This window comes from Alosa alosa, chromosome 20, assembly GCF_017589495.1.
Source record: "Alosa alosa isolate M-15738 ecotype Scorff River chromosome 20, AALO_Geno_1.1, whole genome shotgun sequence".
Classification (NCBI taxonomy): domain Eukaryota; kingdom Metazoa; phylum Chordata; class Actinopteri; order Clupeiformes; family Clupeidae; genus Alosa; species Alosa alosa.
This window is the reverse complement of record NC_063208.1, coordinates 6,936,607-6,952,363: the sequence shown is the minus strand read 5'-3', so window position 1 is coordinate 6,952,363 and position 15,757 is coordinate 6,936,607. Positions and strand designations below refer to the sequence as shown.

Below are 15,757 nucleotides of genomic sequence, written 5' to 3'. Positions count from 1 at the left end.
ACACACACACACACACACACACACACATCATAGACCAAGGCTACATTTACACTGGCAGGCTTTGATGCGCAGTCCAGATTTTTTATACATGTCCGATTTTTTGGACTGCCTGTTTACGTCTACGTTTCAGAGTGAAAGCAAACACACAGACGGCAATGCAAATGCACAAAATAACACAAGCTTGCATTGCACCGTTCTGCCACTTGTGCATGTGAAAATAACACAAGCTTGCATTGCACCGTTCTGCCACTTGTGCATGTGAAAATAACACAAGCTTGCATTGCACCGTTCTGCCAGTTGTGCATGTAAAAATAACACTTTTGAGGGAGCTTGCATGTAGGAGCGAGCGGCTATGGGTCTCTCATAAGATACTCCACAGGCATGCTGTCAAGAGCACTGCACAGGCTCTGAGCCAGCGGCTAATGACTCATCCATAGGGATTGATCTCCTATACGCTGGTGATGGCTCAGGAACAACTGTCAGTCAATTTAATGAACAGGGTGTAACCTTCGTCCGTACATGATCAGATAATCGCTCCAGGGTTTTTAAAACCGATGAAAACAAATGAAGTGTGAAGCTTTACGGACATGGAATGCTCAATGTGTAGAGCTTCAGTGATAGAAGTATTATGAAGGTAATACGTTTCAATCATCTTTCTGTTTAAACCTCTGCAACATTTAAAGTTCAAATCTTTGTACTGTAAATGACAAATCTACTTTGATCTTAGTAAACGACGAAAATCATCCTCTCTGACGTTAACAATTCAAAGCTTCAAAGCAACACCATATTGCTGTTGTGAATCTAAAATGTCAACACACTAACCAATGAATCGTTAAGACATTTCGGCGAAGGACAAAATGCTGCCATGCTACTGCTCATCTCCTATTATGAGCTAAACACGGGAGATTGGATGGGCTGTATATATGATGGACCACCCGTGAGGCGAAAGCTAAAAGCCATCAGTAGGGCAAGGAGTATGTCAGCCGTTAACATAAGTTACTGTTGCCATGGATACCACCGGCCACAGCACGGCTCAGCTATGGAGGGGTGAACTTCTGACCAGATCGGTGTACCTGCCAGCCAATCAGAAACGAGCATTTCCTGTTGCCATGGTGCAGTGTCAACCACATCACATTTGTCCACCACATTAAAATGTAAATATGATGAACCATAATCCATCCAGAGGGAGGTATGATTCAGAGGGGACCATAAGTTAAATGTAATGTGAAAATGATGTACCACCCGTGAGTTTGAGCACAGTGAGGAGCGCGGCTAGAATATTAAGTGAATATCACAGTATAGCAGAGTCCTTCATGATAAACATAACCCACAGGACCATAGACGTCAGAGACTAAGTGATGAGAAAACTAGAATAACAAATAAATAGCCTCCTATGAACCGTCCGGGAGTCTAACGGAGGGGGAATAAAAAGACCAGGAGTACATTAGGAAGATTATAAAGTAAATATGAAGTCATGACATCTGATGTTAAAGGGATACTCCTGAGTAAAAACAAACTAGGGTGTATTTTCCTTTTAAAGCAAAATTGCATTAATTGGTTTAGTTTTGAGCAAGACCATTTTATTGCATTGACAATGAAATGGCATCTAGTGAAAGCTAAGGGGCAAGCTAGCACATCAAAAAACATACACTATTTTACACCACTGACAATGCTCAAAATATCATTACACTGCTGTGGTAGTGTGGTGAGGGTCCCTACAAACAAACCGAAGTATTGCAAACTTTGAAAGTGTACAGAGAGGTTATAACGAGACCTGTTTTTGAAGAAAGCAAATTGCCTGACTTCTTGTTCCAGTAGCGTCAAATCAGTGGACGCGTTCGATCTACACAACGTTGGAGGAAACATAAGGTCAGACAATTTGCTTCCTTCAGAAACAGGTCTTGCTCTGTACACTTTCAAAGTTTATAATACTTTGGTTTGTTTGTAGGGACCCTCACCACACTACAAGAGAAGTGTAACTATATTTTGAACATCGTTTGAACTTATTACACGGCTCTTCACAATGCAAATAGAACGCTCCATTGACTTGAATGGGCTTTCCCAAAGTTCTAGCGGTCATTATTTTCGACTAGAGGACCTCTGACAAAAATAATGACCGCTGTCAATGGCAACAGAGTTTGTGCTTCTAATTCAGGTCTTTCATATCACTCCGCAACTACTGGAACTTCATTTAAAAGTGAAAAGCAGACTGTTGATCAGCTGGGTTCTAAACAATGTTTGATTCAAGTTCAGCGTGTGTTGTCAGCAAAGGCCACGATGAACAAATAGGCTATAGCCTAGGCTATGTAGGCTAAAGAGTCATATTGTGAGGAGTTTGTGATTTCGTTTTGGCAAGTAGCCGTGTAATAAGCGGGATAATGTATAGTCCGGTTCGCCCTGTCGAGACTTACTTTCCCAATAATGACCGGCGTTCTATACATTATCCCTTACTTGTTAATTACCGAAAATAGACCTTAGGTTGTTTTTACTCCTGAGTGTCCCTTTAAGAGTCGGACGTTTGAGGTGATGAGTAGGACGAGGAGAGGATGGCGAGTCTCACCTTGATGTTGACGTCGGCGCCGTTGCCCACGAGCAGCTCGAGGCAGAGGGCACCGTGGCGCGAGGCGGCAGTGAAGTGCAGAGGGGCGAAGCCCTTTTCGTTCACCTGGTTTACGTTGGCGCCCGACTCGATGAGCTCATTCACCACCACGTCCTGCCCGTTGTAGCAGGCCACGTGCAGCGGCGTGTTCCCGTACGCGTTCGGCTCGTTTATCTACAGAGAGAGAAAGACAGAAAAAAAAAAGAGAGAGAGAGAGAGAGAGAGAGAGAGAGAGCGAGAGTGAGAGTGAGAGAGAGAGAAAGAAAGAAAGAAAGAAAGAAAGAAAGAAAGAAAGAAAGAAAGAAAGAAAGAAAGAAAGAAAGAAAGAAAGAAATGTTATTACAGAAAGAGAATAACATATAAAACAAGACAGAGAGATGAGTGTGTGTGAGTGTGTGCTGCAGGGTGAGCCGGTGTGGAGATCCATCTGAGAGGTAGAGGGCGATCGTTTTGTTACTTATTTAGAGACGATTAGGCGACGCCTGCTATTGCAGCTGGAATGGCAATAGAGCCCAGAGAGGAAGCAGGTGAGATGACTAAATGACACAATGAAGCTTAACGGGCCAGCACAAAACATGACCTCTGAAGTTCTGCTGTGAAAAACAGTCACAAAAGTACCATCAAAACATGCACACACATATGTGTGTGTGAGTGAATGAGTGAGAGAGGGAGAGAGAGGGAGATGGAGAGGGAGATGGAGAGGGAGAGAGAGAGAGAGTGTAAGTGAGTGAGTGAGTGAGTGAGTGAGTGAGTGAGTGAGTGAGTGAGTGAGTGAGTTAGAGTGTGTGAGTGTGTGTGTGAGTGACACATACATCCACGCCCAGGTCCAGCAGGTACTTGACGACGCTGATCATGCCGCTGGAGGCGGCAGCGTGGAGGGGCGTGTAGGCCTTCTTGTCCTTGCAGGCCACCTCTGCACCGTGGGACACCAGCAGCTTCACCACCTCCATGTGACCTGCAGGGGGTGCCACACAGGTCCATCGTCAGCCAGTCAGTCAGTAGTCAATCAACCATTACTACAGCTAAGGAGAGTGTTTCAAGTATGTTTTTCAGTGACAAACTGGGTGAGGGCTGACAGTACAGGCTGTTATAACTTGTTTTTTGAAAAGTGCTATATAAATAAAGATGATAATTATTATTAGATCATTATAACTCAGCACCTGTAGTAACCCCCCTAATAGCTGAGCCATAGTGATCATTATAACTCAGCACCTGTAGTAACCCCCCTAATAGCTGAGCCAGAGTGAAAGTCTAAAGTGAAACTGGAGAAGGAGTTGACAAGAGAGGACAACACTTAAACCTTAATAACACTCTCCTGAATGGACCACTAAGCTTTGTGAAGAGCTTCATTTGTCTACTCTACAAATCGGCTGGGACTTTGTGTGCTCATGTTGGTTTTCTAAAGGGATGCAGTTTAACCTTGGCCTTACCCATATAGGCCGCCCAGTGAATGGCTCTTCTGTCCTTCTTATCGAAAGCATTGATGTTCGCCCCTCTGGACAGTAACAGCTTCACCATCTGCCGGAACAGAAACACACGCACAGGCAACATGAGGCAATCTGTCTGCTAAATAGATTTTGGTCTCCGCTGTTACGGAGTGGGACGGCATAATTAATAGTCTACATATGTCCTTGCTATAAGTTTTCAAAACACAGGGTTTGAATGAGTTGGCTGTGTGAATACACATGAATGGCTCACCCAGGAGGGTGCCTATGGGGAAAATAATAACCTATGGCAAACAAGTTCAAAGAAAAGGATATTTATTTAATTATCAGCCAGTTTCAAGCTTGAGGTGAAAGTGCTGGGAGAGCCTTGTAGCCCGCTGAAAACAGTGGGACATGCTTAGATATAATGACTTGAAGAGGGTTATATGAGGTCACAATTACGGGACACTTTAAAACAGAACTGTGAACGTCCATTATGAGGTCATAATGAGCACAGAGCTGTAATACAAACACTAGCCCTTGTGATGTCAATACCAAGACCTCTTTAGAAACAAAGAACTGCGTAGCCCTGTGTGATGCTATAATGACTGAATGTTACGCAGTGAAGGATTTTGTGCCAGCTCTTTGTGAGGTCAAGAGCCCTGAGACTGGAGGAAATTTGTCTGCACTTCTGCAGTAGATTGTGAGGTCACTCTGGGTAGACGAGTTCTAATTATGTCACAGGGAATTGTGTCGGCCTTTGTGATGGAAGAAGGGTGGTAAGGGCCTGGAAATATCAGAGAGTTGTGCTGACCCTTGTGTTATAAAAGCCACTCATATCAAAAAATACTTCTCACACAATGGATGCACGACAAAAGAATTTTGCAATCTGATGACCTCACACACACTGCATGTTAACTACTGAATGAAAGAACATACTATTTCAGATATGTCTGAAATGTACTGAATGTCTACCAGGCTTGTCAACAGTGGTCATTACAACAACCCTCAAATACCAGACAGTTACCTAGCCACAACACATGGTATGACCTGCACTATACATCGTCCATTTGGAACAATTCTGCTAAAATTCCTGCCACAAGAGGTAGTACTATTATAGGATAGCGGCAGTACGGGTCTGACCTCCACGTGCCCGCTGAAGGCGGCATGGTGCAGAGCGGTGCGGCCAGCCCGGTCCGACACATTGACGTTGCTGAGCAGCGGCACGAGGGCCTCGGCGCAGCGCACGGCCTTGTTGGCGGCGGCGATGTGGAGCGGTGTCTGCCAGTTCTTGTCCCGCGCGTTGACGTCCGCAGAGTGCTTCAGCAGCACCTGCACGGCCTCCTGAGGGAGCGAAGCGAGGGAGCAGAGAGAGGGAGAGAGAGAGGGAGAGAGAGAGGGAACAGAGAGAGGGAGAGAGAGAGAGAGAACAGAGAGAGGGAGAGAGAGAGAGAGAGGGAGAGGGAGAGAGAGAGGGAGAGAGAGAGGGAGCAGAGAGAGGGAGCAGAGAGGGAGAGAGAGAGGGAGAGAGAAGGAGAGAAGATAGTGGATAAGGGAGGAGGGGAGAGGGGGGGTATGGGGGAGGAAAGAGATATAGAGAAAGATGGAGAGAGTAAGAGAGGGTAGTGGAAAGGGAAGGAAGGCATAAGGCAGAAAGAATAGTTGTGAGAGAGGAATCAAAAGGGTGGGAGGACAAGAGAGGGACGGCAGGAGAAGAGAAAAGGTGGTTAAAAACAGACCTTTACATGTGTGCATGTATGCATTTGTCTCTGTGTGTGTGTGTGTGTGTGTGTGTGTGTGTGTGCGTGCTGCAGGGTGAGCCGATTCGGAGGTCCATCTTACAGGAAGAGGGCAATCGTTGTGTGTGTGTGTGTGTGTATTTACAGTATGTATGTACTGTATGTATGCGCGTGTGTGTATGTATGCGCGTGTGTGTGTGTGTGCGCGCATGTGTGTGTGTATTTACAGTATGTATGTACTGTATGTATGCAGGTGTGTGTGCGTGTGTGTCAGTCAGAGGGAGAGCTACCTCACTGCAGGAGGCCACGGCTCGGTGCAGAGGGGTCAGCCACTTGTTATCTTTGGCATTTACTCTTGCTCCTGTGCACCGCCGACCGCCCGCCCGACCGACCGACCGCCAGCACAGAGACCGCCGAGAGAGGAGGGCAACGCGTGAAAGAACAAAAAAAAAAAAAAGAAAAAAACAGCTCATTAGAACAAAGAAAGGGCCAAATAAAGCATTAAGACAGTAAAGCAATAACACACACTAAACAACGTGCATGTTCAAGGTGGATTTTTAAATACAAAATAAGACCATCTATTGGCATTGAGGGAAATTTAAACACACTGCAGGAGATAAACAAGCCAGCTGTGGAAGTGTGCCCATAGGCCGGGGGTTGCAGACATCCAGGATCCGCCAGGGCCACATCTGTGGACGTCAAAAATAGACACCTGCCACCTGTTGGCCTAATCCATCAGGCCAGGGAGATCCAGCCCCATGTAAACACTGCTTTTCCAGGAAATGAAAATGTGTGTGTGTGTGTGTCCCTCTCTCTTTCTCTTTCGCTTTCCCTCTCTCATTATGCGTGTGTGTGTGCACATCTACGTATGTGTGTGTGTGTGCGCATCTATGTGTGTGTGTGTGTGTGTTGAACTGGAAAGGAGTGAATACAGAAACTCCCCTCAGCTATGTGAACATAAAGGTCAGGGCCGACGTCACAACACTTCCTGGTTGGGCACGAGCTCTTCTCCTTTTAGAGTTGTATTTTCTTTGGCATTTCTGGACAAATACCCACCCTGCTCTTTGGATTATCAGTGATGATGTAGAATCCCGATATGGCTGTTCATGTAATTTTTCCTAAAAATCCAAGTCCTGTAAACCTGTAATTTGTTTTTCTATGGAGACCACATTCCTATGAGGAGTCATCCAACCTTCAAAACAAAATCATTCATTTTAACCCCCACACAGGAAACACACATCTCCCCAATAGACCTCTCATTGAAATTTCCCTGTGTGGCCCAGAAATAACTCATCTTTAGATGGCTTGAGACAGATTTAGCAGTCATGTGAAAGTACTCTGTGCCTGGTGGGGTGAAAAATTCTCCAGTCTTACTCAAGACTCAACAGCTCCATAAAATAAACAGGATTTGTTTCCGGGCCGTTTTGGAGAGCCAGTTTGATGGTTCATAGCGTAGTGCAGTGCACTGTGCCAATGGAATGGCACTAAGAGAAAAATTTGCTCTATGTGGTTCAATTTTCACCTGGAGTGCACAAGGGGAAAAAATCTGCCCTCCAGATGATTGTCAACCATGATTGATGAAGTCAACACCAACGATGATTGATGAAGTCAACACCATTTCTTTGGCTGGAAAAAAGCCACATTGTTCAGGCTACTTATCAATTGTCCCTTATCCTATGACTCCCTTTCATGCAAAAAAAAAAAAGACTAATTTCCCCACCTATTAAAGGTGTTTACAATGATTTTGCAAAATTCTTGGGCTGTGAGGTTCAAACATGGATGCGGGCTACACATTAGGAATGCATTACTTTTCTTAATTCTTTATTTCTGATTATAGCACGACCTGGTTCTGATTCATTGGGGTATTGGGCAGTGAAATTATTACACGGGTGTGGTAAATACCCCCTTTTTTGTGTGCATAAAACACTGTCATGCGGGTTGTGTACCTGAGAGAATCAGCATATATAGGCAATGAGTGGATGTTGTGAGCGCAGGTCTACTCCAGGTGAGTGTTGTCTTGTGAGAGGAGCCGTGTGTGTGTGTGTGTGCGTGTGCGTGTGGGTGTACCTGAGAGCAGGACTACTCCAGATGAGTGTTGTCTTGTGAAAGGAGCCGTGTGTGTGTGTGTGTTCCTGAGCGCAGGACTACTCCAGGTGAGTGTTGTCTTGTGAGAGGAGCCGTGTGTGTGTGTGTGTGTGTTTGTGTGTGTGTGTGTTCCTGAGCGTAGGACTACTCCAGGTGAGTGTTGTCTTGTGAGAGGAGCCGTGTGTGTGTACCTAAGCGTAGGACTATTCCAGGTGAATTTTGTCTTGTGAGAGGAGCCGTGTGTGTGTGTGTGTACCTAAGCGTAGGACTATTCCAGGTGAGTTTTGTCTTGAGAGGAGCCGTGTGTGTGTGTGTGTGTGTGTACCTGAGAGAATCAGCAACTCGATGATCTCCGCATCTCCCAGGTAGGCAGCCGCATGCAGAGGAGTCCTCTTCTCATTGTCCTGCAGGAGCCAGACAGAGGAAATGACCAAACAGAAATGAACTCTATTTGAAATTCAGCTACCGCACTAAATTTTGGCTCCAGATACCCAATAATAATCTTTGATTTGTTGTGATATAAAATAAACAAAAGTAAGCAAGGTGAAAAAATGATTGAGCAAACAGCAATCAAATCTAGGAACTGTTGACCAAGAATGACAGCTGCTGAGATAAAAGTGAATGGGCCTCAAGCCTGACCCCCCGGCCCAGACTTCCTCATAATCAGAAGGGGGAAGTGACTCCTGGTATTTCAAGCCAATTTACTACGTATTTCACTACGACTACAACCACAACAGAATGTTTGGAGCGGGTGAATGAGGAAGTGGGTGTTGTTGTGGGCGAGTGAGATTTCATATTTAAGTATCCAACAAGCCTTCAGGAAAAAAAAAAAAAAAAAAAAAAAAAATTGGAGGTTCTCTGGCTGTCAAGATTGTGCCAGAACTCCCCCCTCCCACACACACTTGATTTGAACCAAACGGGTGTGTATTCCTTTTCAAGGCCTACACTACACCGAGGTGCTGCGTACACACACACACACACACACAAATGTTGCTGCCGCTGCTGTCGCTACTACACTGGACCGGCCCCAATCCAACGTCATTTCTGACAGATTTCATTCGTCCAGTGCACCGGCTGTGGCTGCAAGCCCTTCTCAGAGCTGGTTAGCTTGTGCCGTTTGTCACCACAAAATTACGGGTAATTGAATGACCAATGTCTGTTTTGGGCCATAGCTTTTAATTAGACTGGTCCCCTGGGTGAGTTTATTGAATCAGCACTGCTTTCATGTCTGAGATATGCTGTTGCAGTGGTCCAGGTCCAGGGTATGAATTTGTTGTGTGCGGCGGCGTGTGTGTGTGTGTGTGTGTGGTTGTGTGTGTGTGTTTATGTGATTGTGGTGGTTGATAAATGACCTCAGAGCAAACGCATGGCAAGGTTCAGATCAATTGGAGGTTGGCTCTCTGGGGAGCCTGCGTGCACACAGCCTGGACGCTGCAGAGGGCACCAGACAGGGCTCCATTATCCTGTGTGTGTGTGTGTTTGGCACCACACAGCCTGGATTCTGCAGAGGGCACCAGACAGGGCTCCATCATCCTGTGTGTGTGTGTGTGTGTGTGTGTGTGTGTGTGTGTGTGTGTTTGTGTGGCACCACACAGATGCTGCAGAGGGCACCAGACAGGGCTCCATCATGCTCTCACAAGTCACATCTCTGTGGCACCACACGTCCGTCATGGACTGAAACATTTGCACAGCACCTTGCACTTTTCTGTCTGTAGAGCCCTGGATGTATATATTTATGTGCAAGTCCTTCCTGGCTGTTGTGAACCATACATCAGTCACATGACTATATTTTGTAGTACTATAAATAGGCCCACATGAGCACCATACCATCACATATCCTCTTGGACATTGGTTCCCAAAGACGAAGTCGCGACCCACAGGTGGATCGTAGGAGATTTTATTAGGATCTAGTTTGTTAACTACCACAGTCACAAGTTGGGTCGCGATATTTTGTCATTTTTAAAAAGTGGGTCCCCAGAAAAAAAGTTGGGGAACACTGCTCTAGGACCACATACGCGACATCACTGTAGCACCATGCGTCACCATGTTGACTACATTTCTATATTATAGTTTATAGTTGTGTTTCACAGTTTCAGTACAGACGCTTTTGTCCAAAGTCCTCAAGCTACGCTGCAAAATGTCTCATGCTATGCAGCTTTCTTTCACTTCAAAACGTTCCGGCACTAAGGCACCACCAGGGTGGGAACAGAGTTATGGAGCTATGCCGCCCACCCCCTCCATCCCCCTCTGCGCTTGGGGGACCTCACATACCCCATAATCATGGCTACCGTGGAGACAGGGCTGGGTTAAAGAGGCCTCGGCCTGGATGTGATCAAGCATCAAGCGCTGTTGGGAAAATGATGACGATGATGGGTTGAGACAGATCAAGCTCCCGATGCTAAATTGAACAAGGGTGGGTGGGGGTGTCCCGTAAACAGACAGTCATTTAAGGCTAAAAGCCTGTTTGTTCTGTTGATCTCCAGCCAGTCCTGTTTCCTTTGCCCTTGTCCCTTGTCCTGCATTTCTTTCGTTCTCTCTTTCTTTCATTGCTCTGCCCCTCCTCCCTTCCTTCCTCTCATTCTCTCCCTCTCTCTCTTGCACCATCAGAGCACGGCCCACAAACAGAGGTCACATGACCAGATCCGCAGCCTGCCATTGGCCTATCTGCCCTATGGACTGCCAGGTCTCCAGCCCAAGCCAACGTGTGGCCGCTGGGGTTGGAGTGCTGCTTATTACACAAGACGTCATTCAAAAATCACCACGTCTAACTACAGGGCTGCTTCACTTCTTCTGTCTCTCCCCCACGTCCTCCTTTCTTCCTTTCTCACGCTCTCCTTTCTCTCCATCTCTCTCTCCCTCTCTCACTCACTTACTTCTTGGCCTCAGTTTCTCCCCCTCTCAATCTTTCTGTCCCTACCTTTTTCTCTCTAACCATCCCTCTCTTCTCCTGTCTGCCCCTAACCACCACCTCTTCCTCACTCTTCATCCCTCTCTTCTCCTGTCTGCCCCTAACCTTCTCTTCGTCTCTCTCCATCCCTCTTTCCCTCTCCCTCTCTTCCTTTCACTCCTTGCCCTCAGCTTCTCTCCCTCTCTATATTTCAATCTCTCGCTCACCTTCTCTTCCTCTCTCTCCATCCCTCTCTTCTCCTATCTGCCCTTCACCTTCTCTTCCTCTCTCTCCATCCCTCTCTTCTCCTATCTGCCCTTCACCTTCTCTTTCTCCATCCATGCCTTTCTCTCTCCCTCTCTCCGGAGTGTTGGTCTTTCTCTCTCTCTGTCAGTCGATATCTGCCCGGGCCCTCCATCTCCCAGGTAATCGATGTGGCAGCGGCGCGGTCATTACTGGGCCAGTTAATCAGTCGGCTGTACCCCCACTCTCTCTCCTCCTTTCCTTCTCCCCTTTCTCTCTCTCTCTCTCTCCCTCACTCACTCTGCCCCCCACTCTCTCTCTCTCCTCCTCTCCCCTTTCTCTCTCTCTCCCTCACTCTGCCCACCACTCTCTCTCTCCTCCTCTCCCCTTTCTCTCTCCCTCTCCCTCGCTCACTCTGCCCACCACTCTCTCTCTCCTCCTCTCCCCTTTCTCTCTCCCTCTCCCACTCTCTCTCTCCCCCCCTCACTCTGCCCCCCACTCTCTCTCTCTCTCCTCTCCCCTTTCTCTCTCTCCCTCAGTCTGCCCCCCACCTCTCTGCCCCTCACTCCCTCTCCTTCTGGCCAGCTTGCAGAGCTCTCTCTCTCTCTCTCTCTCTCTCTCTCTCTCTCCTCCTCTCCCCTTTCTCTCTCCCTCTCCCTCGCTCACTCTGCCCACCACTCTCTCTCTCTCCTCCTCTCCCCTTTCTCTCTCTCTCCCCCTCTCTCTCTCCTCCCCCTCACTCTGCCCCCCACTCTCTCTCTCTCCTCTCCCCTTTCTCGCTCTCCCTCAGTCTGCCCCCCACCTCTCTGCCCCTCACTCCCTCTCCTTCTGGCCAGCTTGCAGAGCTCTCTCTCTCTCTCTCTCTCTCCCCTTTCTCTCTCTCCGCCCCTCACTCTCTCTCCTTCTGGCCAGCCTGCAGAGCCCAGGCCCTGGGTCGCCTCCAGACGAGGAGGAGAGTATAGGGGTCAACAGGAGCCTGTGCTGACCCCATCCAGTCACTCCCCCACTGAGCGCACGATTCACCACTGCATGTCTCCACGCTAACAAAGGCTGAGTGAGAGGCAATGGACCCGACTTTATAACCAGCTCCAGATTAAGGTCAGACCGTGGTGGTGCCGCCTGCACTACAAAAGGGACTTTAGAAAGAGAGGAGCCCAACTGAGAACTGAACTCGGAGCCATTCCCAAGCCCAGAGAGAGAAGAGAAGAAGAAGAAGAAGAAGAAGAAGAGAGAGAGAGAGGGAGAGGGAGAGAGGAGAGAGGGAGGGAGGGAGAGAAAGAAAGAAAGAAAGAAAGAAAAGAAAGAAAGAGAGATAGAGATGTGTGCATCACTGAACACGCACCGCACCATTCATTTGAGTGAAATATCTTGACACTAGAGTGGGATGTGAGTGCCCATAAACACACACACAGACACACACACACCCCTCAGTGGAGAAACAGGACTTCACTGTGACAAGCTTGCATAAAATGCTTCTGTAACCCAGTCTAGAGATTCATGTAGGTGTGCATAATTACCTGCACGTTGACATCTTCCTTCTTGAATATGAGCGAGCGCACCTCATCAGGATCCACATTAAATATAGCTTTCAGCAGTGAAGGCTGCAGACAAACAGGGAGACAAGGCAGAGGTGACAATCAGAATTCATAATCATAATAACTACAATATGTTTACAAACTCCCAGAGGATGCAACAGCTGCAGTCACCCCTGATAAGAGTAGAGAGGGAACATGGTGTGCAGAGACAAGAGTGATTCTGATATCTAGTGAGTGAGTGAGTGAGTGAGTGAGTGAAAGAAAGAAAGAAAGAAAGAGAGAGAAAATACTTCTGTGTCTGGTCCCTGTAGTCGATTACTGCATTCTAGACTACCCAAAAGGCAAATACCTTCACTGTATGAAACTGTGTAAATAGAACTACAACCATTTAGAAGCCCAACTGAATCATGGCTATACTGGTCTTTACCAGACGTACTGATTTGACTTTATCAGGGGTGGTACAAAACAACACTGGACTGCACTGGGTGACAACAGCTTAGTGGGAGTCCAAAATCATTGTGTGGTGGTCAGTGTTGATATTGTGGTTGGCCACCACAAATAAGTCAATGTATGGAAAACTCTGAATAAGCTGCTTAAAACTCAGGTTTGCCAGAGTTATACCATATAATCCAGCGACAGTTTGAAACATTGCGCAACACCACCCCCCCACCCCCGTTATAAATGTCAAAACAGAAAACCAGGCGTGGCATGCAAACAGAACAATCAGCAACCACAAGTATGGCCTGGGAACACTCAACAGGCTCTGTGCCCAAATTAACACCCGTCCTAAAACACACTCCCTTCTTGGTGCTGACAGTGGCAGGTAGCAGCCAATAATGTAATAACAGCTAATATCGTAATAATTTGACTGTAATAAAGCCAATAATGTAATAATTAAGTCAAAGGTGTATACTAAATGCTGACTTGAAGGGGATGAATATTTTTTTGCAATCGCTTATTTCGCTTTATATATTAAATACTTTACAGAAACACTGTAGATCTCCTTTCAGGGAGACACTAGTCTGGAACACCACAGTTCACTACCGTTTCAATTGGTCGGCAGATTACCTGCCTTATCAGCAACAAGAGGGGATGACGCTACAGTTTTGAAATCAAAAGTGGCTTTGGTAAATGCTAGTAGCAATGCCGGTAAACATCAAAAATTGCAGTCAGAATAATGTGTACATTTATTTACAGCAAAGACCCACATACATTGTTTCCTGACTGCCAATGCTGTTTAGTGTCAGTTTGTAAAGTTTAGGCCAGGGGTCCCCAAATAGTTTGGCCCAAGAGCATGGCAAACCAAGGGCCAAAGCATTCAGGATACACTCTCAAATCAAGCACTTATTTTCCGTAAAAGTCCTGGTGGAGACTCTGGTAAAGTTTCATGATGCAATTGTTTTGGTGTCCCTGGAATTGCGTTGACCAAAAGGGTGGGAAAAAAAAGAAAGCAAAAGAGATAAAGAGAGGGTGTAGTGTTTGCATGATCATGTTTTTAAGCAGCTATTCGAAATAGCTAAGTACAGTGTCATGGTGACACTTTATATCCAGTAAATAAACCTTAAATAAAGTTATATCAGTAGGTTATTACAAAATGTCTTTTTTAACCCAGCCAATAGCATAATTATCAGTCAATAATGTAATAACTTATTACACTATTGGCAAAAAAAAAGTTATTACATTACTGGTTCAGAAATGTCATTCCATGTAGCAGCCAATAATGTTATAACGGGCAAAAAAGTGATAATGGACAATAACGCCTGGCTCAGGTGGCATCAGAGGCGCGGGGGGGGGCCCAGATGAGAAGCCAAGGAGGATCACACAGGCACAACAGGCTAACAGGTACAGCCAGCCATCAGGCCATACTCTGAAGACATACACAGAAACAGGAGACATCTTTTCGCTCTCTCTCTCTCCACACTCACACCTGCCGACAAGATTCCAGAAATGACACAAATATACCCTACACACTCCTGCCCAGACCCAGAATTGGTTGCGTGCGTGTGTGTGTGGTGTGCATGGACTGACACACACACACACACACACACACACGTATAGTTTCCTAAAATGGCTTCTTCGTGTGTGCACATTCACTTCCAGTTTCCTGAAATAGGTGCTGCTCACCCACATGTGCACGGAGGCCCTGCATTCTCACCTTATGGTAACGTTCCTCCAAAATAGCCTGAGCGCTTCCTAGATGGACGAGCTTTCATACAGGCAAGGCGTCCTCCTGACGCAATACTAGGCTTTCTCCGAGCAGTTCAAGACACACGCCGAAAATATGCCACAGCTGCAAAACACCACTAAATCGCAGAGAAAGACTGAGTGCGTGGGCGAGCGAATGAGCATGTGTTTTTTTTTCTGTGTTCCAGGATATCGTAAATGTAGGAATTTACTCAGTTGTACAACTGGACTCATAAATGGCAAGATACTCATGACCCTGCTTGAACAGGTAGCCATTTTCTTCTTTGAATCCAACTCTCTCTCTCTCTCACACACAGAGACAAACACATCTTTTCTGGCCAACAAATCAGGCAGCACAAAGCAGACAGCGTCAGCAAGCCTGTTCGTGTAATAACAAGCTGCTTTGTGTGCTAGCTAGCGAGCTAACAGTTACAAACCCAGTTGTCCCCCAAAAATTGGCTGCTTCCATGTGGAGGAAAATGCAAAGCACACATTGTTGCGCTGTCAACAAAATATGCCGTTTTTTGGCCTTCTCCCCTCATCCGATCTCCCTCCCTACAGACTGAAACCACAACCCCCTGCCCCCCTTCAGAATTGCCCTGTTCCAAATGGAGTCATGGCAGTATGTTGATGCTAATAAGCTGGCTAGCGTCCTTCTGCTGAGACACAAGAGGGGCTGCTGTCCGCCCGGGCCGGGCTGGGCTGCAGTGGGATTAGCGTGCTGGTGTCAAACCAGTGAGACATCCGTGTGAAACCAGCGAGAGGCATGTGAGAAGGCAGGCAGGGCGGCACGTCTCTCTGTGTGGTGTTAGGAAAGGGGGGGGGAGGGCACAGAGTAGGGTAGCAACAGCGTATGACATTCAGCTGGGTTGTTACCGTGGCAGCGTGTCCTTGTTGAGGACAGAGTGAAACATTTCACACCTAACCTATAGGAGCCTTGCTAGAGAAACAATACATGAGCGAGCGCATGCACACACACACACACACACACACACTCAAAAATCCGATACAGACCACAGGCTCTGGCTAGCAAGACTGGCATGTCTGCATCTGCCCAAACT

At 46.8% G+C, this 15,757-nt stretch overlaps 1 protein-coding gene across 2 annotated transcripts in view; it reads right to left on the bottom strand.

Moving 5' to 3' along the window:
- The window catches only part of LOC125285138 (serine/threonine-protein phosphatase 6 regulatory ankyrin repeat subunit A), a 48,085-nt gene that overhangs the window by 19,505 nt on the left and 12,823 nt on the right, over window positions 1-15,757 (bottom strand). Inside the window, exons 3-9 of one of the 2 annotated variants that reach the window (XM_048229421.1) lie at window positions 12,495-12,578; window positions 8,173-8,251; window positions 6,053-6,123; window positions 5,167-5,367; window positions 4,030-4,117; window positions 3,412-3,554; window positions 2,561-2,773 (exon numbers count right to left, since the gene is read on the bottom strand). In XM_048229421.1, coding sequence (XP_048085378.1) covers window positions 2,561-2,773; window positions 3,412-3,554; window positions 4,030-4,117; window positions 5,167-5,367; window positions 6,053-6,123; window positions 8,173-8,251; window positions 12,495-12,578 — 879 coding nt within the window. Of the gene's footprint in view, window positions 1-2,560; window positions 2,774-3,411; window positions 3,555-4,029; window positions 4,118-5,166; window positions 5,368-6,052; window positions 6,124-7,708; window positions 8,152-8,172; window positions 8,252-12,494; window positions 12,579-15,757 lie in introns of those variants that run through there. The other variant, XM_048229422.1, reaches the window with a different exon arrangement.